This window comes from Penicillium odoratum, assembly GCF_028828045.1.
Source record: "Penicillium odoratum strain IBT 22623 chromosome Unknown utg000005l_segment0_segment0, whole genome shotgun sequence".
In the NCBI taxonomy this organism is placed as follows: Eukaryota; Fungi; Ascomycota; class Eurotiomycetes; order Eurotiales; family Aspergillaceae; genus Penicillium; species Penicillium odoratum.
In genome coordinates this window covers 6,435,521-6,460,039 of record NW_026643147.1, presented here as the reverse complement: position 1 = coordinate 6,460,039, position 24,519 = coordinate 6,435,521, and the positions used below count along the sequence as shown (strand labels likewise).

At 47.0% G+C, this 24,519-nt stretch overlaps 13 protein-coding genes across 13 annotated transcripts; 6 read left to right on the top strand and 7 right to left on the bottom strand.

The window, feature by feature from the left end:
* Positions 1 to 69: 69 nt before the first annotated feature.
* On the bottom strand, positions 70 to 1,402 carry N7520_008005 (translin; the record flags this gene model as incomplete). Its single annotated transcript, XM_057141939.1, has 8 exons — positions 70 to 129; positions 202 to 351; positions 406 to 491; positions 564 to 669; positions 743 to 876; positions 1,001 to 1,054; positions 1,166 to 1,202; positions 1,337 to 1,402. 8 exons carry the CDS (start codon positions 1,400 to 1,402, stop codon positions 70 to 72), a joined length of 693 nt encoding a protein of 230 aa, XP_056995945.1.
* A 572-nt stretch (positions 1,403 to 1,974) lies between these two features.
* N7520_008004 (DIM1 family thioredoxin-like protein) lies at positions 1,975 to 2,574 on the bottom strand (the record flags this gene model as incomplete). The annotated part of the gene is made up of 4 exons (XM_057141938.1): positions 1,975 to 2,000; positions 2,058 to 2,300; positions 2,359 to 2,406; positions 2,460 to 2,574. 4 exons carry the CDS (start codon positions 2,572 to 2,574, stop codon positions 1,975 to 1,977), a joined length of 432 nt encoding a protein of 143 aa, XP_056995944.1.
* Positions 2,575 to 3,656: 1,082 nt separating this feature from the next.
* On the top strand, positions 3,657 to 4,099 carry N7520_008003 (DUF3759 domain-containing protein; the record flags this gene model as incomplete). Its single annotated transcript, XM_057141937.1, has 3 exons — positions 3,657 to 3,676; positions 3,715 to 3,869; positions 3,930 to 4,099. 3 exons carry the CDS (start codon positions 3,657 to 3,659, stop codon positions 4,097 to 4,099), a joined length of 345 nt encoding a protein of 114 aa, XP_056995943.1.
* A 232-nt stretch (positions 4,100 to 4,331) lies between these two features.
* On the top strand, positions 4,332 to 4,770 carry N7520_008002 (uncharacterized protein; the record flags this gene model as incomplete). The annotated part of the gene is made up of 2 exons (XM_057141936.1): positions 4,332 to 4,386; positions 4,448 to 4,770. The coding sequence occupies 2 exons, from the start codon at positions 4,332 to 4,334 to the stop codon at positions 4,768 to 4,770; spliced, it is 378 nt and encodes a 125-aa protein (XP_056995942.1).
* A 301-nt stretch (positions 4,771 to 5,071) lies between these two features.
* N7520_008001 (60S ribosomal protein eL22) lies at positions 5,072 to 5,808 on the top strand (the record flags this gene model as incomplete). The annotated part of the gene is made up of 4 exons (XM_057141935.1): positions 5,072 to 5,089; positions 5,301 to 5,336; positions 5,410 to 5,606; positions 5,682 to 5,808. The coding sequence occupies 4 exons, from the start codon at positions 5,072 to 5,074 to the stop codon at positions 5,806 to 5,808; spliced, it is 378 nt and encodes a 125-aa protein (XP_056995941.1).
* Positions 5,809 to 6,148: 340 nt separating this feature from the next.
* rex3 (putative RNA exonuclease Rex3) lies at positions 6,149 to 8,098 on the bottom strand (the record flags this gene model as incomplete). The annotated part of the gene is made up of 1 exon (XM_057141934.1): positions 6,149 to 8,098. The coding sequence occupies one exon, from the start codon at positions 8,096 to 8,098 to the stop codon at positions 6,149 to 6,151; it is 1,950 nt and encodes a 649-aa protein (XP_056995940.1).
* A 537-nt stretch (positions 8,099 to 8,635) lies between these two features.
* Positions 8,636 to 10,056, top strand: N7520_007999 (lipase ROG1 family protein; the record flags this gene model as incomplete). The annotated part of the gene is made up of 2 exons (XM_057141933.1): positions 8,636 to 8,691; positions 8,754 to 10,056. The coding sequence occupies 2 exons, from the start codon at positions 8,636 to 8,638 to the stop codon at positions 10,054 to 10,056; spliced, it is 1,359 nt and encodes a 452-aa protein (XP_056995939.1).
* Positions 10,057 to 10,357: 301 nt separating this feature from the next.
* Positions 10,358 to 10,706, bottom strand: N7520_007998 (uncharacterized protein; the record flags this gene model as incomplete). Its single annotated transcript, XM_057141932.1, has 2 exons — positions 10,358 to 10,530; positions 10,619 to 10,706. 2 exons carry the CDS (start codon positions 10,704 to 10,706, stop codon positions 10,358 to 10,360), a joined length of 261 nt encoding a protein of 86 aa, XP_056995938.1.
* A 4,511-nt stretch (positions 10,707 to 15,217) lies between these two features.
* On the bottom strand, positions 15,218 to 15,835 carry N7520_007997 (putative alanine--tRNA ligase; the record flags this gene model as incomplete). Its single annotated transcript, XM_057141931.1, has 1 exon — positions 15,218 to 15,835. One exon carries the CDS (start codon positions 15,833 to 15,835, stop codon positions 15,218 to 15,220), a length of 618 nt encoding a protein of 205 aa, XP_056995937.1.
* Positions 15,836 to 16,705: 870 nt separating this feature from the next.
* Positions 16,706 to 18,285, bottom strand: N7520_007996 (cytochrome P450; the record flags this gene model as incomplete). The annotated part of the gene is made up of 2 exons (XM_057141930.1): positions 16,706 to 17,130; positions 17,190 to 18,285. 2 exons carry the CDS (start codon positions 18,283 to 18,285, stop codon positions 16,706 to 16,708), a joined length of 1,521 nt encoding a protein of 506 aa, XP_056995936.1.
* Positions 18,286 to 18,875: 590 nt separating this feature from the next.
* Positions 18,876 to 20,269, bottom strand: N7520_007995 (phosphatidyl synthase; the record flags this gene model as incomplete). The annotated part of the gene is made up of 2 exons (XM_057141929.1): positions 18,876 to 19,830; positions 19,908 to 20,269. 2 exons carry the CDS (start codon positions 20,267 to 20,269, stop codon positions 18,876 to 18,878), a joined length of 1,317 nt encoding a protein of 438 aa, XP_056995935.1.
* Positions 20,270 to 20,915: 646 nt separating this feature from the next.
* N7520_007994 (uncharacterized protein) lies at positions 20,916 to 21,304 on the top strand (the record flags this gene model as incomplete). Its single annotated transcript, XM_057141928.1, has 3 exons — positions 20,916 to 20,977; positions 21,072 to 21,117; positions 21,215 to 21,304. The coding sequence occupies 3 exons, from the start codon at positions 20,916 to 20,918 to the stop codon at positions 21,302 to 21,304; spliced, it is 198 nt and encodes a 65-aa protein (XP_056995934.1).
* Positions 21,305 to 22,951: 1,647 nt separating this feature from the next.
* N7520_007993 (uncharacterized protein) lies at positions 22,952 to 24,473 on the top strand (the record flags this gene model as incomplete). The annotated part of the gene is made up of 2 exons (XM_057141927.1): positions 22,952 to 24,358; positions 24,414 to 24,473. 2 exons carry the CDS (start codon positions 22,952 to 22,954, stop codon positions 24,471 to 24,473), a joined length of 1,467 nt encoding a protein of 488 aa, XP_056995933.1.
* Between the last annotated feature and the right edge of the window lie 46 nt (positions 24,474 to 24,519).

The window sequence follows — 24,519 nt, the reverse complement described above, 5'->3', positions numbered from 1 at the left end:
ACCAATCTGCGTCGTCAAATTCTCATCCTCGAAACTTTTTCAATATTTCGACATATATTGACTTTCAATTTATTTCGGGATGAGATTGCGCAGCGAAAGATCATAGACGACGTCTTCAACCTTCTTGACCTGTGCATCGTAGACACGTTAGTACATCTATCATGACCGGAGATTGGAAAGGCAATAAAATATCCAACTCACGCTGTACTTGATTCCATCGCTTCGCTTGCGAAGAATATCGTTCTTCAGGTTCAGCAGCTGAAATCCAGCAAAGAGCTCCTTGATGAAGTTACCGATCTGCATGGGCCGTTCGTAGTCACCCAGAGTAACGGAGTTGACAGCCAAACGAGACTATATTCAAGTCAGTGGGTTGATTTATTAGAGGGTTTGATGATGTATGCATACTAGCTCCTCAACCATGGAGATCAGCGCGAGGAGATACTCCTCGATGGTCAGGTGGAATGCATCCTCCTCTTTGAGGTTGACAGGCACTGAAGTTGGGGAAAATGTCAGTATCGTTCGTTCTCTTTTTCTGTTTTAGTATCATGTAGGGGGCCACATACCTTCTAGGAACTTTCCCACATCCTCGATAGTCATAAACGAGGTGGAGTCAGGTCCCTTGTGCTCCTCAAGTCCTCCCAGCCATGCACACAGCTCAACGGAAGAAACCTAATGGGAATAATTAGTTCTCTAGTTCCCATTCATCATGCCCAGGAGAATAAATCTAATATTTAAAGCTCACCAGGTTCTGCAGCTCCCGTGACCAGACGCCATTGTACTTGTAGAAAGGGTGCTTGTCCGCCACAGCCTTCAGGCGGGCAACGTCCTGCTTTTGGGCATTGATTGCCACAAGTGCATCGTCAAGAACGGACTTGACTATTTCGTCAAATTAGCTAGTGTATATAATTCAAGCTATCGTGCAATGCTGCCGAGAGAAGATAAAGCATGGCGTCCAAGAGGATCGGAAAGAACCCCGGATATACCACAAAAGAGAACTTACTCTGATCAGTCGGGGTAGAGTGTGCCCTTGAGAGAATTGCCTGTGTGGAACGTCCTGCAGAAGGCAGCATCAGTCTCCAGTCAATTTTGCATTCCCAACGAAGGAACTCTTCATAGCTCAGAAACGAAAGATCGAGCCTTCAATCAGTTTAGAAGTGAAAGATACCTTTCCGTGCAAGAGTGTGGACAATATCGTGTAGTTCCTATACGGTAAAGTCAGCTCTGGTTGCCGGATACTGTGCGCGCTGCGGACGTGCTCGAGCTTGAGGTTGAGCTGGGGCTTGGCACGCGAAGAATTTCGTTATGCGCGACTTCGCGGGTGCTGGGGGGAACTCACGTCGCGGACGGTGGTTTCCTCGTCGATCTTTGTCTGAAGATCTTCGAAAATGCGTTGGTCAATCATTTTGTCGTTATGGTGAATTTTCCTGTGGAGAGGTGGGAGTTGAAGGTGTTGCGGTGTGGTTGGTGGTGGTGCGAGGTGAGCGAGTTACGTCAAAATCTAAGAATTACAAACACGTAAAATCTGCTGTCTATTGAATACTCTGAGAAGAGACTGACAATAATTGGCCTTTCCGCTTTCTCCTTGGTTTTAAGATCTCTTGTGGTACGTAAAACGAGCGTCTCGATGGGATCAAATTGTCTACCAAACAATTCCCACTCTATAGCGCCATTCATTAGATTTTAAAAGCCTCTTTTACCAGTTATCACTGATTCTTTGTGTGAATTTCTAATAGAGGTGTCAGATGCATAACCGGCGCTTCCCTGGCCGGGGGGCTCTCATTGGATCTCATTGGAATAGTGATCTGTAGAACCGGCTACCAAATAGCTTTCTTGCCAGAGTCACCCCATGCACATCCAAGATCTTTGTATCTTCAATTCTCCTTTTATTTCTAGCGATCGTAATCGTAAATTTCATGAATAGGTGCGCCATTCAGCACACCACCGGAAGCCGTTACTGTCTCGAACACGGCTCGTTTAGTATCGGTATCTCGTCGAGTAGTCTGCGTAATGATCAGTATATGCCCAAGTTCCAATGTTGTCAAAGGGGAGGGGCATACCCTTGGGGCTAACGACTAAACCACGACCCTTCTTGGCGCCCTTGTAGATGGTCTCGATGATGTCGATCAACTCCTGCTTGTCCTCCAGCACCCAGTTCAACTTGTTGTTGTTACCTGTGCCAAAATCGCACATCATATGTTTATTGCGATAGAAGTACATGATCGTCATCGGATCGTAGAGCTCGTACATGGTGCTGAAGTCTGGGACTTCGTCTAGGTCGCAAAGGTAAATGACGGCGAAATCTAATCGGGCGCTAGTGTTAGTACATTTGGATTGTGTGGGATTGATGACAGCATGTACTCTTTACTCGCTCGGCGATCTTGTAAAGAACCTCATCTTGACGAATGCCTGGATGGCGTCATTAGTGTCACGACCTCGGGAGAGGAATGCAGGTAACTCACAGTCGGGATCGTGATCGCGGCCAAACCGAATGACCACAAGGCGTTCTTCCTCGGAGAGAATAGCCTGGTCAACATGCCAGGCAGACCGCAGGTGAGGCAGAACAATGGAACCCATGGCAATTTTCTTTGGGGGAGAAGGCGCATGATGAAAAATGGAGAAGCTGGTGCTTATCGCTGGACCCCGCGATAGGGTCAGGTGACGTGGGATCGACTCTAGAACACTCTACATACACCCAAACGTTTCAGGCGAGTGTCAACCTTCCAGGGTTGGATTAAATGGGTTGGGGCTTCTGCTAGTGTATTTATTATTGATGTTTTGATCTATAGATTGATCTCTAAACTTAGTGTTCATTACCCCAACACTGAATTTCCAATGTATCGAATGGTCCAGCACTTGTTGTTCTCACTCGTCTAAAATATACATCCGCATATATGTGCACAGGTATGTACTTGAAAACCAAAGCATTAGACACGTGACGGTATGCGCATGTACTATGTATTATGTACTAGTAGTAGTTTCCGATTAGAAAGATGCATTGCTCAGAGAGCCATAAATTCCCTGCTCACTAGGTAAGGATATCATTTCTGGACGAAGCCCAACGGTAATGGAGCACTTGAGGGCAGATGCAAAATCGGTTTCAGACAGACGTGCAAGATTTATACATATTTCAGAGCACATAGGTACTATGTACTATTGAAACATACACGAGCCTGCATCTCTATGGTTAGATGCGTGCAGTCGTGGCGCCGGGGAATTATGCCCGCCTCAAACCCCTGTCATGTCTTCCGCTCCATGCCGGTGAGGGTGATATCTCAACAAATCATCTGCCCTACTCGGGTCAGGATATGGCCAAGACAGTCTAAGCCTCAGAAGGCGTGAAAATATTGGTTATTATCGGGAGAACCATCCGCTGCTCCAATCATAAACTCGATCTGGGGTATCCACTAGCTCAAACCGGTATAGTGTGTACGTACTATTCGATGCGCCATCCTCATATTAAGCCCCAAAACCCAAGCTCGGTAGGCTTGGCAAATCTGGAGCGAATCGCTGGAAATGTCTTCTTGGCTCTGGTAGTTTCACAAGGGTGGCGCGGGGCTTTGGAGGGGTTACAAAGTTGCGTCCCTTTCTTTCTCTTACGCTCTCTCCATCCACAACACACACCTCTACCCCCTCTACATCACATAAAATCCATCACAATGAGCTGGTTTGATCGTGAGTACCAAATCATCATTCTACGCTTGAAAGATCCACCAGACCTAACAACTTCACTACAGACGACAGCGAGGAGGCCCGCCACCACGAGGAGGTCACCCAGCGCCCTCACGAGGCCAAGTGGTCCCACGAGCTCATCGGCGGTGCCGCTGCATATGAGGCCATGAAGGCCTACGAGGAGCACGAGCAGCGCGAAGGTAAATACTCTATCATTGCATGTCTAAAGGCACATGGACTGACATCTTATTCTTATATAGGCAAGATTGAGAACCATGCCAAGGCTAAGGAGATCCTCGCTGGCTTTGCCGGTGCCTTCATTGACCGCGAGGTTGAGACCCGCGGTCTGGATTTCATTGACAACCAGAAGGCCAAGCACCACGCCAAGCAGGTCTACGAGCAACGTATGGAGCAGAGTGACCGCTGGTAAACAGCCTACCCAGATGACCCACAATCAATACTGGGGTGATTTTCAGGGAGGAATGACTTCTTGAAGATAAACATCACAATTGAATGAATATTCTTCCTGTGAGATGTCATGGTAACCTATAAAGAATCTACGTAGATGGAGGTGTTCCTGTTGAACAGCATGTAGTCGTGACGTCTGCCTGCTGGAGACAGGTTCAGCTAAGACTTCATCGTAATTTGCCTGTGTTAGGGAGATGTTTGGGACAGCAGTATGGGAAAAGAAACTAGCCCTACTACCACGCAACATAGGTCCGTGAAGATATAAAGTAGATTCATTAAACTATTCAATTACAAATACTTCTTCTCCAAGCGACCGGGCAAGCCGATACAGTTGATGAAAAAGGGTTTGCGTCGATCGGGGATAGTGTAAGCCCGATGACACTGTGCGTTCAACATGCGCAAGCACAGAGGTTGATCGCGAGATCCAAAAATGAGAATAATCAATGTGTTTCCCGTAGGAAACTTTCAGAGATTAAACTGAAAAGAACAGATACTACACTTGATCTAAGCCAATTGGCAAAGAGAGCTGGAAAAGAAAAAAGAAAAGAGGAAATGGAGGAGGGAGGAAGAAGATATTTATACCCCCAGGCAGAAGACGCTAGTGGAAATCTCGCGTATTTCAACCAACCATAGGACACATAAGAGTGGATCAAGAATGAGTCATTCATCACATGATCAAATTCATTATCTGCCAGTCCTCACCGCTGCCAAGGACAGCCACGTGATCTAGCGATCAGCCCCAACCCTAATACCTCCAAAACAGGATAAGCGCAGCCCACGCGCAGTGCAATTTTGGGATTTTTGCCTATTCGACTAAGGGCTCCACCACGAAGCCCGACAGATCTTCTTCCGACCATCTCTCTCGCCGGCGCAGGATATTCACCTCTTTGCGACCTTACCTTTTTCCGTCCCCATCCACTTCCATCTATTCACAATGGCTCCCGTTGCTGCTGTACGTTGAAAGACACCCCGTGAACGCTTTGCTGTTCCTCCCCGCTGGTTATGTCTGCAGCAGATCATACACCACCCAACATGACGGCGGTCGAGTATTGAAATATCTATTCGGTTGCTCAAAAGTTGCATGGTCTTGGTCTGCTGTGACTGCCACTGGGGAACTCGACATGTTGGAGCAGTAGGCTAATTCAATTCTTTTCGGTCAATAGGCCCGTGGTCGCAAGGCCCAGAAGGTCACCCAGAAGGTATGTTGCTGCAATTTACAAAACTTTTCGATACAACTAGATCCAGAGCCAGGAACTAACAGTCTTTTTACAGTTCATCATCAACGCTTCGCAGCCCGCTAGCGACAAGATCTTCGATGTCTCTGCCTTCGAGAAGTTCCTCCACGACCGCATCAAGGTCGAGGGCCGTGTCGGCAACCTCGGTGAGAACGTCGTTATCAACTCCGTTGGTGACGGTAAGGTCGAGGTTGTTGCTCACATCCCCTTCTCCGGTCGCTACCTCAAGTACCTGTAAGTTGATTCTTGGCACCATCCTCGGTACTCTACCGGAGCCTCCCGCTGATCTGTGCCTCTTCTCTTTGACAGGACCAAGAAGTACCTCAAGAAGCAGCAGCTCCGTGACTGGCTCCGTGTCGTCTCTACCTCCAAGGGCGTCTACGAGCTCCGCTTCTACAACGTCGTCAACGACGAGGCTGAGGAGGATGAGGAGTAAATTCTTCACCACTCGACTGACTCTTGACCTCATTGTCGATCGATTCGAACTTGTATATGTGCATTCTTTTTTGGCTGGTGATTCTGTCGGACAAAAGTGTGAGAGCCTTGGAAAGTTGGATCGTGGATTTGTGGGGATAGACTAGTCCTTACGGGCTATGAAATCAAAAAAAGTTTATACCCTTCACGCATTTTAGTTTTCGAGTATCTCTGTAGAAGTCGTAATTGCCTAGGTGTGAGTGTGTCGAAAAGTTGGTGCTAACCATCTCTGCTTTCCGATTCTAGAATGTTTCAAGGAGACAATCATCATGTGGTATCATTGGCTAAAATGGCAGAGTATGCTATGCGGTGCTAGAAATCTTTCTCTTTGCACCTTCAATTCCCCGTATGGCCTCTCTTAAATTCTTGACGTCTTGACCAGGAGGTGCAACCAGGTTGTGATTTGAAAACTTCCATCCTTTCGACTGCAATCGCGTCCATATTTCACCTGCCTTCACCCGCACCAAGTCACCCGTGGCAATCGAGTCTTCCTTTGAGTCATGACCTTGATCTCCTCCCATTTGAATGTTACGTTCGAGAAAACGATGTGCCAGAGATTTGAGGCTCAAGCGGTTAGGCAGACCTCCTCTTGGGTGGGGGTAGAGGATTATGGTATCAATAATAGTGGGATGAATGATTCGGCAAGCGTTCAGGTCATTCTCGATTGCATGGCCGATTAAGGGTGTATCGGGTTGCAGAAAATTGAAAAGAAGGGATCGCGCTGCCGCAGGGGAATCGACAACCTGCATAGGCTTGGTATCTTTCTCACTCTCCTGCTGACCCGCAGCTGGGGTGCCGTATGGAATAGCAGATGCATAATGTTCAGGCAAAACACCCGAATATCGTGAGTTGAGATCCAGCACCTCACCCATAGGCCTGACCAGAATATCCAAAAGATCACGCCCCTGCGGCCAGCTGACTGCTGTCAGACGTATGAGCTCTAAGCCCAAGGTTGTGTAGCCCATTTCGCAGTCGAAGCACACTGCGTCTAGGGGCCCTTTATCGGGCTGTGCTGGTGTTTCTTCGAATTGGAGAATCGATGCAAGACGCTTGGCCTCTGATACCTTGAAAACGTGGTTGTTGGCTTTGGTGCAGCCTGAAGAAGTGCCCACAGATTCAGTGCAGCATGGATAGTAAGCCTCTCTAGAGCCAGTGACACTATCTGTTTTCTTGCGTGGTGGGTGAACGGGACGATTTGGGTGATAGGTACAGTGACCTCCGCTAGCCAATTCTCCATCCTCGCGGCGACCAGGAAAGACTTGAAAGCGTCCACCACATCGATCGCACTTCTCCCAGCCCTTAGACTCGATGACCCCTTTCCTGGCAGATTCGATCTCTGCCTTAGTAGGTGCTTTGGTGACATAGCCAAACTCTTCAAGGCCAGCCAATGGCGTGACAAGTGCAGCTGCAAGAACAGTCTCTTCCTTCCTCGTGAGACCCGTGTTGATAGGCTTCGATGACTTGACATTTTGTTGGACGGGGTGAATTTGGTAGTACCGAGAATTAAGATGCGCCATGACCTCTTTCGTCCATTCTTCCTTCCCCATTTTCGTCAATTTTACTATTCGAAGCTTGATGACATTGGAGTAAACCCCAGGGCTATCCTTGGCTACTGTTTCTTCTTCGTCCAGGGCCATTGTCACAAGTTCGTCTTTGCTGAGGACAAAGCATTTGTTTGAAGGGTCCTTGTCTTTAGCAAGCTTCTCATTGAGCGCTGACATGCCAGAATGCAGTTTGGATAGGATGGCTGACCGGACAGCATGACTGGCTGGAGCTTTGGGCAGCATTCGAGGGTTGAGGCTTTCTTTTGGCACCCTTCGAGGGGGAAGCTGCGGCGGCGTGGGCTTTGAATTGGCTATGGCCTTCGCTGCAGTTTCTTGGCTTTTAGCTTTGCTATCCGCGCGCCCTGGCGGAGGAGAGACTTCCCGAGAAACCGATGTCAACTTCGAAATATTCGAGCTGGCACTTTGAGATTGCTGTTTCGATCCAAGAACAGCCACTGGGGGTTGTTTTGGATGCTCTCGAACCGGAACATGAGTAGATGTGATTGATTTCGAGCCTGATGATGGAGTGGTGCTTTCAACCTTGAGCCTCTTGGAAGCACGCTCGTTGTCGATCGAGCTTGAAGCACATTTTTCAGCTACAGGTGGATCGAAAATTTGTCCCTTGTGAGAGAATAGGCAAGTTATGAGCATGCATTGCGTAGCCTGGGGGCAGGGAACGCCGTCGAGTAAACCCAGAGGTGTGAACATTATCAGGCGAAAAGTCCTGGGATAAACTCCAAATTGAAAGTTAAGGCGTTGGTTGCGTAATAAAAAGATGATCTCAAAGACCGTTTCAAGGGAGCATTAAGGACATGCAGGAAAGAAAAACAGATTTCAAGGGCATCTATTCGGGTTGGCGCAGCTGCTATGACACGCAAATAGACCTTAGGATGCAAACATGAGCATCACCCTTTGTTCTTGATTTAAGCCGAGCTAGACGATCGAAAGGTTAGATATTCTCATCGTTGGACAGCATTCAAAATGAATATAGCCGATATGCATGAATTCGAATGTAGGAGAAGCCAAGGCCAGAGTTTATGAAATGTTGAAGATCAAATGCAAACCGAACCAAACTTGAGGCCTGAATATCTAGGCAATAAAGTCATGATCTTATCGACGCGGGCTTATCGGCTGCAGGCACATAAGCCTGCCTTAACTCCGATTCCAACCAATGCTGGTTTTAAACTCGTCAGCCTGGCCTCCTGTTTTTTCCTCCTGAAAATAATTCGGTCGCATACTGCAGAAATGTCCGGCACTGAAAATTCGATCAAAGCCGACCATTTATGTGTCCTGGTGCATGGGTATGTTCTGTCCCCTGTTTTGATGACGTCGGAATAAGACAAGCTAATCTCTCTTTGCGTAGGCTCTGGGGTAAGCCATCGCACCTTGACTACATGGTAGCGGCGCTTAAGGAGAGACACGGCGAAGAAAACCTTCACATTCTATGCCCAGAAGGAAACAGCGGCAATTTCACCTACGATGGAATCGAAGTGGGCGGCGAACGGGTGGTGCATGAGATCGAAGACACCTTTGAAAAATTAGAGGCCAAAGGACAAAAAATCACGAAAATCAGCGTTGTTGGCTACTCTTTGGGGGGTCTGGTAGCTCGATATGCCATTGGTTTGCTCGAGGCCCACGGATGGCTGGATAAAGTGGAACCCATGAACTTCACAACATTTGCCTCGCCGCATATTGGGGTGAGAACGCCCCTCAAGGGTATAAGGGGTCAGATTTGGAATGGGCTGGGACCTCGACTGGTCTCCATATCGGGCCAGCAGTTATTCATGGTCGATTCGTTCCGTGACACCGGACGACCCCTGCTTAGCATCCTCGCCGACCCAGAGAGCATTTTCATCCAGGGATTGAAGAGATTCAAAAATCGAAGTGTGTACGGCAATGTTGTGAACGATCGCACCACGGCACTTTACACGACTTTATTTACGAAAACGAATCCCTTTCGGGACCTTGAAAACATCAATATCAACTACGTGGACGGCTACGAGCAAGTGATCGTTGATCCCGATGAGTTCCTGCTACCGGTCACACCCAAAGAACAAGATGATTGTTCATCCGAGACGTGGAAGCGGACAAAATCATTTGTACAAAACATGCCTTTTTACCTGCTAATTATGCTGCTTCTTCCTCCCGCTTCCACACTATTCTGCATCAATGCGGTCATTCAAACATTCCGCAGCCAAAAAAGAATCCGCCTCCATGTGGAAGGCAAAAATGGTGCGCTTTTTGGGAAATACAAGGTGCCTTTACTTGTGCAAGATATGCAACACGTTATGGACGAAGTCTTTGAGAATGCCAATGCTCGACAAGAGCCAGCCTATCTTTCGGGATCTGACGTCGAGGCTTCTGACTCTCATGAGAAGCCCCTTGGAAGGGATTTGAAGTCGACCAGACTCGACTTGGATGCGTCTGCAGATCCTCAGTCTTCGTACATTGATAGTGCGGTATCTAAATTCCCCAAGCTCGCATTAACGTCCGAACAATTCGACATTATTGACTCTCTGGACGACGTGGGATTCCGGAAATACCCGGTCTATATCCACAAGCATCGACATACTCATGCAGCTATCATTGTTCGAATTCAAAAGGACAGTTTCAACGAGGGCAAGCTGGTCATGAAGCACTGGCTTGACAATGGCTTCGTTCTATAAATTTGCGGCACTCTGTGCTTTTGATTGGTAAGTACATTGGTTTCAGAATTATAAATTTGGATTAATTTGGCAGTCTCTCGATGTTGGCAACTTGTATAATATATAATAAATAGATGCACAATCTCACATCCCTATAAAACACTACTGTGAGCAACAAAATTATTTAGAGACTCGTTGAACCCATACATAGCCCGAAAAGTCACTCCTTCTAGTGAAACTTCGGGGGTTTTTTTTCAAATTTTGGATTGCCCGGATTTCCTCCTTAATATCTCGATGGAAGAGTTTGCTAATCAACGAGCTCTCATTCAACTACACCAACATCATAAGTATAACAGAGGCTTCCCTCCTCAGTGTCCATTACATCAGCAACACTCGGTGTGGCATCAAGGAGACCATAAAACTCAAGCACATCTGCTAGTACACCCTCAACCTCTGAGGTGTCTCGACACTTGCCATTGTATTGCGTGCGTCGATCTTGGGAGAACATCTGCCAACTCCACCAGATCCGATCAATTTGACTGTGATGTAGGAAGGAAGTGGGATCGAGGAACATTTGACTTACCATTGGGTGCCGTAAATACACGAAAGTCTCCCTGCACGAGATACGGAATGGTGGCGTGGGAGACATATTCAATGTGTAGGAGAACCATAATAAGTTGATTGATCAACAATTGCTTCCTTCAAAACGCTGGGCTTCATTGTCAATTTGCCTACTCTTTGGGCTGCAGTCTCACTCACAAAGCCCCGGGATAAGCAGTGAGGCTCATAGCTACCGTTGAATACGCAGGAGCTCAACCAGCAAAGAGACCTCGGGTTACGCAATGTCCAAAAGCACTTGTTGAGGCATTGGTATCTCCATTTGGGCCAAATCCATCCAAAATATCCCAGACGGGAGACTCAAAGATGTTTCGGTAGTCTGTAGTCCAGTCCCAATACCTAAATTCCATATTCAGTATTTATGACTTGAAGGGGTTGAAACAATCTCACGGCAAAGTTACGGCAAAGTTCCGCCAAATTGACAACGCGTTTTCAACGCATTCTCAAATGCTTGTATTAATCTATTCTTTCAACCATACGTCTTAGTGGAATCAGATGGAATAATGCGAAAATTTATGCAAGGTCATTCTACTGGCCACCAATTTCATTCCATTCAAATGTTATCTCTCGCTTCAAGCTGACATGAAGATAAATTGTCACACAAGAGTTGATTCAAAGTTCAACTTGAATTCCAACAGACCACATGAAGGCTTAATAGGTGTCACCGATAGGCTTCAGGTCAACACCGTCTGCGATTTCAATCTCAGGAGCTAAGGATGAATTAGTGAATGGATACCACCAAAAATTCTGGAATATCTTTACAAACCTGCATTTGGGTTCGCAGTCGGAGCAGCTAGGGAGAGGCCAAGGAGGCTAATGACGGTAAAGAGTATCTTATTGAATTGCATATTGTTTCGAAGGTGGGTGGATCAAATTTGCAAGTTTTTATAGCGTCTGACAGCAATCCGGGAATTGTGGAAAACGTTGTTGAGAAAAAGCTTTATGGCAGTGGAATAGTCGTAGAGAGTATGTGTTTTTTCCCGGGCAATCCGACTTTATATGCTGGATACAGGCCTTGAATCCTAATCGGAGAATAGACCAACGAAGATGTGATAACTTTGTGCTCCGCATTTTCTTCTTGCATGATATTTCCATTTTTATCCATTCTGCCCTAAAGGTTCGTAGTAACTGTAACGCAGAATGTACCCGGCGTGATTGCAAATACTGCATGTGCATTGCTTAATGCTAGGCGCCATTACCTCCACCAATAATGGGGATGTCCGAATTTCGTTTCTTGTATGACAAAAGGACCGACATAGACCCCACTGGATGTTGGCCAACTCACAGGGAAAAGCTCTTGCCTAAAAGAATTTATCTAGTGGCGCATAAAGTACATGTGAACTAGGATACTGGAAACGCGCCACTAGCTATCAAACCAATCGAACTGCGGGGCCATGTCAGCGCAGCCTCGGTTATACTAACTACTAATTTACAGGCCCGCCCCACTCTTCTGCATTACTAGAGGGATGGAGTAAGGAGAGAGAGGGGGAAATAGCCCCCAACGTGGATTCAAGCCTAAACGGGTAGAAGAGCGCTACACATGGTGACATGATCCTGGAGCTCTCCAAAAGATGTAGAACAAGGGGAAGGAGAAAGGCCAGGATCTGTTGTTGGTCCCACATTGCAATTGGGACCTTTTCTTTTCCTTCATTGAAACAATAGGGCAAATATCACAAAGACCACAAAATCTACCAACACGAATCATGGACTCAGATTAGTTGTCTCGCATCTATTATCTCCCAATCTACAAAGGGTTTAGATCAATATGCCAGAGACCACGAGCCACACATGTTCTCTTTAATGTCGATGCTCCAGGGCGACTGTCTATTGATTCTGAAGAAGCGAACTATGCAAAGTTGACCGCCATAAGCTCCTGCATGAAGCTAATTGACCGTCTTCAAGGGCCGATGCATTGCTTACAGCCATTCGTTAGTCGAATCTCTACCAGAGATCTTTTCACAAATATTATCACTCACGATATCTGAATCTAGTGAAGTGGAATCAGCTTGCAGGCTGTATCTCGGTTCAACATTGCTAGTCATCTGCCCATCGTCGGGGAGATCTCGTATGAAGCTCTCTCCAAGGCTTGCGGTGTTCATGTGTTTGAATTGAAACAGATCATTCGCTTTGCCATTGTTCACCATAGATTGTTCCCCCAAAAACGAAAGGGTTTTGTCTCTCACTCCAACTCGCGGATACTGCCGCAAGATCATCTGACTCATGCTGACGTGGGTCAATTTGATGAGTTCTATGGCTCATTTGGGCAGGTACGTGGCTTGTTCCCAACAAGGCAAAGCTGAGGCGTCTGAAGCTAATGGTGAATAAATAACACAGGCAGTTGATGTGATGGAAAAGGTTAAGGGCATGAGCCTAGCCAAACAGTAGGCATTGCACGCCCAACTCCTAGAGACTTGAGGATCATTGATTAACAAAATGAAAAGGGATTTTCCTTGTCTCATGGTACAAACAAAACTCTCTTCGAATACCTTGGTGCTAGGCCTGCCAAAGCAAAGAAATTTGCAGAGGCATTGAAATACTACCAAGATCCAGTACCAGAGTGTTCGCCTAAGTCTCTGATTGCCGGGTATCGATGGGAATCTCTAGCGCCGGGGGCTATTGTAGTTGACGTCGGTGGTAACGTTGGCCATGTTAAGCGATTAATCGCAAGCGCAAACTCTAAAATCCAGGTCATTGTCCAAGACCTCCCAGAGGTTATACAAAAGGCCGAAGCAATGCAGTCTGTTGGACTTAAAAAATGAGGTCGAGGATACAAAGCTTAAGTTCCAGGCCCATGACTTTTTCAACCCACAGCCGCTTCAAGCCAATATCTATGTCTTTCGATGGGTTATGCATGATAGGCCTGACCGCTATGTGGTGAAAATTATGAAGCATTGGTACCTGCTCTAAAGAAAGGAGCGAAGATTGTGTTAAATGAGAGCTTATGCCCTGAGAGTGGATTACTACCACTATCAGTGGAGCGCTATATTCGATGGATGGATATCATGATGCTTTCCTTAAATAAGTCTCGACTACGTGACGAGGAGGAGTGGCAAGCTTTATTCCAAGAGGCAAGCCCAGAACTTGGCTCTATTCGATGCTGGACCCCATCTGGATCGGCTTTGGCAATTGTCGAGGTAGAGTAGGAAGACGAATGAGTTAAAAATAGTACAGGCTGCGTGGTTGAGAGCAATCTGTACCTTATTTAGCCCCTGTCTACCTTTTTCCAATAGCATGTCTCTGAGATAGCAGCAATTATACTATTCTTTTTGTTCAGTTTCAAAGCTCTTAACTTGGTTCTACCGGACATTTTCTTCGCTTTTTTCTTCACCTTCTCCCTAGTACTCTGTCCCTACTAGTGGAATTCAATCATTTAAAACATTCGTAGATGTCATCAAATAAATAAGGCTGAAATTTCCTTGACAGCAATTTCATGTCATACGAGATGAAGGATAATCTTGTCAGCCAAGGAAAAACATAAGAAGATACACGAAATGTATAGGTTGTAGTGCGGTATAGAGGAGAGAAGGAGCATAAGCCTCTATACACCAGATCGCTGACACCCGGCTAGGTCACGTCATACATGACCAGCACAGTTCCGAAAACCCTTTGTACGATACGGGAGGACAAAGAAGACTGAATAAGCTTTGGAGTCTATTGAAAATGGAAGAACTTTGAAGGCGCCCTGTTGCCAGAATACGAACAGATAACATCTATTTGGGCTTTTTGAAACATTTACGAGTTCAAAGTGGAGAGACTTCAAAGTGAAGACTCCACTTCCCGGGTAAGGTTCTTCGAAATTTGTAAGATACCTGTGAGATCTCACAAATTTCAAGGGAAAATATGAGGGGAAAACAGATGTGGGTAGTTGCAAATCCATTTGGGGGCCACTTTCTTTCAGCTGCAGATCACTTTTTCTTTGTTCTGCATTTTGGGGCCAAGGTGCTTTACTGTCAATGATGTGCACAACCTAATACAATTACGAAGTACATCCTATTAAGGAACTCTGTTCTAATTCTGGAAAACGGAACTGCTGGTGGATCTTTCGTCCACATACTAGAGAAATCACTGAGGACATAGCCTTTCTCTTCTCCTAACCATCCAGAGGATACTAGATTAGGCCAATTTCCCCAGAGTCGCATCATACTGCTTCACAGACCAGAATCGTGTTGCCATTGCATACATTAAGCAGGCGATGCCCACTGAGTCCAGGTCACCCAATGTGTTGAAAGACAGAAGGCATTGCCTATCCGAACCATGGCGCTGCCTGATCGCTGAATCAGTGCTAGCGCACAGAAGAACCTTTGCTTTGTCCTTATCTTTTGCTTCCCTCTTTTACTTTCTCATTATCTTTCTTCTTCCTTGGTTTCTTTGCCTCGAGATTGCAGTCCATTTCACTTGAGAATAGGAACAGTGAGATTATAGAGCAATATTTGAAAGTTGGAGTTGGTATCATGAGTCTCCATGATCTTCTCAAATCATTTATGCTAAACATCCGTTGTAGAAGTGACGAAAGAAGAAAAAGGATGAGGATTGCTAAAGACAAATGGAGTCCTTCTGCCAGTTTCTATTTAACTTCGTATGAGATGCGACTAATCCCACTTTTTCTGGTGATCTTGCGTATACTGATCGAGCCAACCAGACCAGTACGCTGGACATGAGTACCACCACAAGGACTCTGATCAAGCCCACCAATACTGACAATGCGAACAGGACCATCTCCCGGTTTAGCACGATCATCAACAACGGTGCCAGCATCCATCCACGAGATAGTAACAGGTAAGTCCTGCTGAACAAGCTCATCAATCTTTGCCTGAATCACCGGCTTGTGTTCATTATACAGCAATCCCTCATATTCCATTCCCGCCTCTTTAGGTGTATGATTGGCTTTGATCTCTTTCATATGTGGCATGAGAATCTCCATCGCCACACCGATGATATGGCCGGCCGTATGCAGTCGGGAATGGTAGTCTCGTTTGGCACCGTCGACTGTCTGCACAACAGTCTGGCCCTTTACAAAAGCAGATGGATCTCCATTGCTGGGCTTTCCGAAGTGAATGATGGTACCGTCTGGTGTCTTGCGGACCAGAGATACCGTGAAGCTAGGCTCCTGGTTCTCGACTGCGATGGTGCCCGTGTCACTGAGCTGTCCGCCTCCCTGTGGGTACAGGATGGTCTGACGCATTGTCATCGCTAATTCGTCCGAGCCGACATTTTTTGCTAGGTCTCGTTCATCGTCTGAAAGTGATGAGATAGTTTGATATGACACAATCTCCGTTCTCAGAGTTCTCAGAGAGGCGTCGTGCAGGTATACTGCTTCTGTAGGGATCGCCTGAACTCAATTAGCAATTGTTCTAACACGAAGTTCTAAAAATTTACATACCATATCTTCTAATAGAAGTTTTGCCAGGATATATAACTGATATTCGCTTATAAGGAGAGAAGAAAATGGGAATCGGGGACTTCTCCCGCCCAGTGGGGCATGTCAATTGAAGGGCGGAAATCACGCCTGAACTATCAGGCATAAAGGCATGGCAAAGAAATTGTTGACCAATACTCTAGTAGCAACTTATCAATCGACATTAAGAGATAATCGGCTTTTGAGCAAAATTTGAATTAACTTGAAGATATTGCATAGATACATCACGTGTGGATAAAACGCTCCTCTAGGCTAGCTCTAATCCGACGTCTACTGCCCCGGATTGGTTCCCGCCCTTTCCATAGACATGGACTTGCCCGCAAACCATATTCGACCTAATTTAACTATTTTACGCCCGGTCCTGCCCGGCTTTGCCTGATCTACTCATCCAAGAGCCCCGCATTACAGAATAATAAAGCGTGGCTGAGACGTCATTAAAAAGGGAATATTTGGGTTGCAGTCCTGTCCGGAAATTTGGTAATATCTAGACAGAAAACTTATTTGGGAATCTGGGTTAACGGGTATCCTGAGTTACCCCGTGGCCCCGGGTCCGGGGGAGCTCCAGACAGAATACCAACAAGGTCTACATTAACAGTAACTAAGGTATGTATAATTGGCTGAGTGCTTTCATTCCACTCAAGCAGGTGTAAGGGATACCTTTACTCCGTTCCTGGAGCACAAAGTCAAGGCCACAGATTCCTCCCATACTCCTGTATCCCTACTTACCAACACCTTAAACTCCTGTGCCATTCGAGCAATGACGTAGGCGGCCTCGGTCAAAGCGTAACGCTGGCCTATACAGATTCGCGGGCCACCATTAAAAGGCAGATAGCCCCAGCGAGGTTGCAGTTTTCCACCCTCCCAGCGTTCTGGACAGAATTCTTCCGCATCGTCTCCGTATATGTCTTGCCGTCGATGCATTGCGTATATGCAGTATCCAACTATCGTTCCTTTGGGCACGAAGACCGGCGAGAGACCATCTTTACCTCCTCCGAGTGGTAGTATGGTGTCTCGTACTGCCTCTCTTTCATTACGTGGCACAACTGGGTGTAAACGTAATGCTAAGAAAGTCAATTAGATGAAGGTTGAAGGGTGCCTGGGAATAAATAGTCCTGCTTACATTCATTCATACAGCAATGTAAGTATTTGAGGCTGCGAAGCTCCTCGTAACTTGGCGCCCGACCCTGTAGAAAAGCAACTTCCAGTCGCAATTTCTCCCATATTGCTGGATTCTTAGCAAGCATGAAGAACAAATTGCTGAGTAGACTAGCAGTAGTATCGCGACCCGCTATGAGGAGATTCATCAGCTCATCCAGAACACGAGTTCTATCAGATGTCCGTGAGGCCAATTCATGTGCGAAGACATGTTTGTGTTGTAGTGAACTCGCTTCACCTTCTTCGGTGTCTTTTTTGGTCTCAACAGCGCGGAACGCCTCATCAACGAACCGCTGGACAAATTCCCGGCAGGTACGATTGGCCTCGTCGGCTTTTGGATCACTATGAAAGATTTTCAATGGACCCAGCGTGGCTCGTGTTATGATTGCATTCTGAGCATACTGGAATGCCTGAGCAAATTCACGTTCCAACTGAGCCTTTTTCAGAGTGCCAACCGATTCTCCGAACAGAAACTCGGTCGCGGAATCAATGGTGTATCGGAAAAAGAGCTCCTGCAAGTCGACGATTGTCTTTCCATCGCGAGGAAGTAGTTTAAAGAGATCCTGGATCAAATTCTCCAGCGAGGTCAAGTCAGCTATCTGGTCACGCGTAAAACTAGGTCGGACCAGGGCGCGCGATGCGGCCCAGTGATCGCCGTCAGTGTCGAAGATGCCTTTCCCTAAAAGTGCCTTGAACGGTTCAAGTCGAAAACCAATTCCGTAATCATTGAATTTGAGTGATAGGATCGTCTTGATGTTTTCTGGTTCCACGGTCACGATTGCAGATGTATGTAGCACCTTTTTTGTGAATGTGTTGCCGTGGATCCGGAAGAGCTCGGCGGTCCTTTCTAACAATTTGTGTTCCCTATAGGCGCGGGCAGTCCAGCGTATAGTATCGAGCCCCAGAAATGGATCCTTGTTACATGCGTTCGCCACTGTTTTGCAGCCGTGGGCGCGGGCAATCTGGCGGTGGGTGAAGAACCGCCTGAGGTATATACATGCGGCAGCTCCCAGGGCGAATAGCACGAGGAGAAGCCTTGAATTATTTGGTAGAAATACCATGATCTTACGAAATTAATAAGAGCGACAGCGAAAGAGAGATGCAAGGTGGTTTTGTAGATGTTTCAGTAACGAGGGAGCCTGGCAGGCTGGGAGGATGAGGATTAGATTGCCCCACAGAAAAGCATCTAAGAAACCCCTTTAGGCTTAGCTTTCCAATGTGAAACATCCGCTTACATGCCCGGGTGTACTAGTCAAATGCAAATAGAGGGAAATTCGCCGAATCACACTTTTCTAGGAGTATTTGCTCTGTTTATGGGTGAAGTTAGTGTGTGGTTATAGTTCAGTAACAGTGGCGTATCATATTTAAGGGCCTACAGAGGATATACCGGAAATCAGACTAAGAATTCTCTATGATTTAAAATATCGTTCGTGATGTAACTCGTACCAGTGATAATCAAGATGGGCAAAATGGGTAGAACAATGCGCCAGGAGTTGCAAAGAAAGCAGAAGCGACGAATGGCATGTTGATCGTAAATTGGGAATCATGTTGACATATACCGCCAAAAACACAGTCATCGGATAGAATTTATGTTGGTTTGAACAGGAAGACTGGCTCAGCCAGATAGTGAGTGTTGGTAAAGTAGATTGCCTCAATTTTGCACTCCGCCTTTACTGTCATCCGACAAGTCATCGGTGTAACAGCCGCCATTGAGCTGTTTCTCGTGCTCACGCTCAATCGCAAATTTCACGCCTTCAAAGACGTTGGCGCAAATCTTCTTGGGTTGGAAGCGAGGAACAGCGCCCAGGCCACCCTGGTAGACGCCGGTTTCCACAAGGACGGAAAACCATTCGTTCTCGGCAACTTCATTGTACTCGTTCGTTCCGCGCACATCGGATTCCGGAGTATCACCGAAAAAGTACACAGTAGACGGAGGCTTGTCAATGCCATGGGTCTCACTGCGCCATTCTTGTAGTAGACGTGTGGCGAACTTGAATGTGCTGATTTGTGGCTTGCCAAACGCAATGCTCTTGAGGTCTTTCCCGGTGACGGCCTTGTAGAGAGCCTCAAGCGAGGCGCGAAGTGCACCCATTCCAATGCGGGAATAATCGTGAGAGGTGGACCATACGACGTCGTTATGGGAGAAATAGACTGGAGGCCCGTCGTCGAAGGTTTCCGACCGTGTGGCCAGACACCCATTCTTTGACATGGTGACATCCAAAATGATTTGCTGATCCCCAGCCCAGTCACGACTATCAGCAAACACGAAGATAGCCTCGATTTGAAGAGTTTGCAAATCCAAGAATTTCGAATTGTTCCATTCCTCCTCCGTCAACTTTCGGAAGGGAGTGGTGTCTTGTCGTGTCTTAATTATATCGCCCGGTGTAATGACGTTCTTGAAACCATATGCCTCTGCCACTAGACGGCACTTTTCGCCCTCGCCACCCACGACCAGAACGGTAGAGTATTTCTCCGCCATCTCGCGCATGGGAGTATGGCCGCATATGAATTGACCAGGATGGATTACCGTCTCGAGTTGACGACTGAGATCCTCGCATCGTTCTTGCTCGCTTTTTCCGCCGCCATTGGTTAGGAAAATAAATGGACTATTTGAAAATATTGTCAGAATTTCAGTGAAGATAAGAGAAGGAGACGTTAATGCAATGAAATTGAGGGGACCTACACTCTCATTCCGAATGGATTTTCGCCATTGATATATTTCATAGCCTCCACAGCCTCCGGGATGGGCTGGTGACCTCGCAGGAGGACGCCATCGATATCGAAGGCTAGGGCAAAGTCGTCGCTGGTGATCATTGGGGGGGTAGAAAGGGGGGTGTCTGTTTGAAGACTCTCCTCTTCGGAAGAGGTAACTTCTTCCTCTTGGACTTTATTCATCTCGACCGAAGAGATGAAGTCACCATCCCCACTAGAGGGCATCAGGTTTTCAGGAACGGCGACATGGGATCCACTGCAAAAGTCGGGCCGATCGGCGTCTTCGCTAGAAATGCAGGTCTGCTGGGAACCGAGCCCGTTACTGGTCGTCATTGTGGACTGTAGACGGCAAGAGAGTGGGTCAAAACGCGTGTCTGGAACTGTGAGATCACCGATACCCCGCGATAAATCCGAGAAATCTTTCCGGGGGTTGCCGCTAAGTGTAAGAGCTGCCTTGCAATTTATGATGTGAGATGTGCAGCCTGCAGTGGGAAACGAGAATTTGCGCAAATTTTGTCAAAGTGAGTTAGACAGATGGCACATAGAGGGGGACTTGGGCCGTTTATATATCGTTGGCAACAGGAATCTTTCTTCCCTGTAAGCCTCCGGACCCACATATTGCCTTGAACTCAATCAACCTTCGTCATAGCCTGGCTTTTACCAATTTCAGTTCTGACTGGCTGTGCGGACATGACTCTAGAATGTGCCGGAGAAATAGAAGACTATTCCTATGGATCAACGCACCTCTATCCCTGGCGCCGGAATGAAACAACCCGGAAACACTTCGAGGACGCCGATTGATCCATCCGTAAGGAAACAGATGTAAACACTCTCAATTGAAGGAGTGGGGTGCTCCCAGGCCCGTTCGCCATTCATGACTGGGCCGTTAGAATCGCGGGAAGAATTTCATGGAGTAGGGCCTCGGTCAGACTCTCAAATATTGCTCATTATCACCATTCAACCGTGTAAGACATCCTACATGTATGGCTATGTTCATTTCAAAAATCGGAACCAGCCACATGGAGTACCATCGAAAGATTGGTTCGTGGCGTCGATATGAAAGCCAGGAGCTGGTGGAGCCCTTGCGACAACTAATCATATTTTTCATTTGCCTAACCATCCTTTGACCTCACAGTATCTTGGAAGGGTATCCCACGGCTCTCTATGCTTTCCAGGCTCAGGTAAGTGACCAAATCATCTTGCATTACCATGAAATTGGAATTTCTGACGTCATGGAATTCCCTTGCTGACTCAGCGATCTAACCCGACTCGATCTAGCCTGATGGATCCATGGTCTGTGCACCAATCATCTTTCAAACGGCGAAGGACAAGCCGCAACCGGAGCATCGAAATGAAGATCGGTGGTAAAGCCAGTGGAAGTCAGCATGTGGCGCCAATGACATGTGGTACTGCTGCATAACTGTGCACTTCCCCAAATCGGGATTAGTCTCTACAGGTTATAATTGATATGGGCGAGCCTAGTTCCTCGGGATGACGAACGTGGCTTTTCGACCGTCAGTGATCTGGACCCGATAATTGCTCCGGCCAACCGCATGAACAATCGTTCGAGCGGCACGGAATGTGTTACGCTCATTCTGCCGTAAGCGCAAGCGTGGTCATGCGTGGTAAATCCAGAGCGACTCGGGAGGTGCGGAACACTCATGCGGCTGGAAAGAATGAAGTTATTTCCGAACCGAAGACGTCAGAAGCCACTTGAGACTTGACCTTGTGAATATCTCTTCATATTCAAATCTTTAGATAAGAGCTGAACATCGATCTTGGTTCTCATCAAAAGAACTGACGCCAATGCTCACACAGTCAGCTCAATATGTATGCCTCGAGGCTGAACTTAGAATGTGCTTGGATTGCACAATGTCGATGAGAGAAGTGCTTGGGGTGTCCGGATATAGTTTTTGGTCTGTACCACTACCATCCCTTGCCAAGTCCTTTTACTTCTATGCATAAACAGAAGGGAGAGAATGCACATGTGAATCAAGTACCAGGCATCAGCATTCCAATTCCTCTCATCATATTTCATAGATAACCTTGCGACCTGAAAGATACCGTGAAAGTTTCACACGGTCGCTTTGCTGCCAGACGCTACCCCCAGGGCTGTGGGAGTACATGGTCTGACGCCAAGTCGAAGCAGGGGACTTCGAGAGAAAGGTCAGACACCGAATCATCATATTGTTCGAGGAACCCGTCTATTAGCCGGAATAACATCATTGTTTACTCGCCCTGAAGCCAAACCCCGCACTATCATTTCCTCTGAAGCCCAGTTGTGAGGTCAACATACACGGAACTGCATCAGGTGGATTCTCTTAGGTACAAGAAACCAATGTCCCCGCCATTGAATCTCCAGATCGACCTTCCCCAGGTACAACTCTGTTGGTTAAGCCTTGCGGGCAAACTTCAGGTTGGATACAACCTGCGCCCCGATTTACTTCAAAATCTTCGGCCACACAAATGAATCAGAGGCTCATATGGATCCCCACTATATTGCCAATTAGCAAATCAGCGCACTCGATAACTCGATTATCGGAACTGGGTTGGAGAATTCTCGGGAGCATTACGTTTTCTCACCGAAAGCTCAAACCCTAAAACCCTAATGGGAAAAGTGGGTCAACCCAGTTATAGGGCCGCGGTCATGTTTCAACACCATATGCGGTCATGGTCCACTTTTTTGATGACCCTACACTTTTTTTTTACGTGATGACCCCTTGCACAAAGGTAAAATGTACCTGATTTTCCCCATATCCGATCTGGTCTGCGTTTCCCCGCTTCCAAAACACCATAGGAGTGCGGTTTACCAATATCCGCTTGCTGGTTCGATAATATAAGTGGAGGCTAGGTTCCAAGCCAAGACATATTGGAGATACCAGTGGGCCGGACTCTGTCCGAGATTGTCCGTTTATAAGCGCTGGGTTGCTGTGTGAAATTTGTTGGCACTAGCGATTGTTTGAAGATTCGCCCACCTTTTTCTTCATTCTCCCTTTTACGCTCCTCTCCGACATTATGGATCACGACGAGATCTCTCATGGCCACGATGGTCGTGCCGATAATGATACTGCTCGTGACGAGAATCGCGAAGTGAGTCGCGACGAAGAAGAAAAAATGCAACCCACCGAGCCCTTCGAAGAGAGAGATATTAAGGTTGGATACATGAATGAGGCGGACAGGCAAATTTACGAGAGTGGTATTCAGAAGTTCAGTCGTCTGGGCTGGAAGCGCCTCACGGTTGTGCTTATAGTTGAAGCGATTGCGTTGGGGAGCTTGTCTATTCCCTCCACCTTTGCGACTCTTGGCATGGTTGCTGGTGTGATCTGCACAGTCGGCCTTGGTCTGGTCGCGATCTATACCAGTTGGATTATTGGAAAGGTCAAGCTGGCGTTCCCTGAGGTTGCACACTATGCCGATGTGGGTCGATTGATGGGTGCACGTTTAGGATGTCCTCGCTTTGGCTTCGAATTAATTAATCTAATGCTGGCCGTTCAATTGCTTTTCCTTACTGGATCTCACTGTCTGACTGGTACAATTGCATTCCTGAATATTACCAAAAGTGATGTGTGTTCAGTGGTATTCGGAGTCGTCTCTGCGGTGATCCTGCTCCTACTCGCCGTTCCTCCTAGCTTCACCGAAATGGCCGTGCTAGGCTATATCGACTTTGCATCTATCATCATCGCCATTGGTATTACCATCATTGCCACTGGCGTGGATGCAAGCAATGCTCCTGGCGGACTTGCGGCCGTGAATTGGTCGGCATGGCCCAAGGAAGGAATCTCATTCTATGAAGCCTTTGTCTCGGTGACAAATATAGTTTTCGCCTATAGCTTCGCGCTCTGCCAGTTCTCCTTTATGGACGAAATGCACACACCCCGGGACTATGTTAAGTCTATCTGGGCCTTGGGTATCATCGAAATTGTTATCTATACCCTTACCGGCGCTCTGATCTACGCTTTCGTCGGCCAGGATGTTCAGAGCCCTGCCCTGCTATCAGCGGGTAGTCTGCTGAAGCGTGTTGCATTTGGTATTGCATTGCCAGTGATTTTCATCAGTGGCTCCATAAACACAGTCGTTTTCGGTCGTCTTGTTCATGGCCGTATTTTCGCCAACTCTCAACTCCGGTTTATCAACACACCAATGGGCTGGATAACGTGGCTGGCGGTTATCGCCGCTGGTACGGTTATTGCTTTCATTATTGCTGAAGTGATTCCCTTCTTCAATGACCTGCTTTCGATTTCATCGTCGCTCTTCATTTCTGGGTTCACCTTCTACTTTCCACCGATGATGTGGGTCCTGCTCCTTAAGAAGGGCAGCTGGAGAGAGCCCAAAAACATCATACTTGGGGTGGTCAACCTCTTTGTTTTCATCATCGGAATCGTAACTCTGGCCGCGGGAACATACGCTAGTATTGCTGATATTGTAAGTTTTATCCTGGCCGTGCTTAATAATTTGAATGAAATTAATCTTTTTACAGATCAGCAAATATGATGCTGGCACTGTGCATGGTGTCTTCACCTGTGGCTCACCGGAGTAGAAAATTGCTTTAGCCTTTATATGTTAAATATTGTCACGAGGATGCT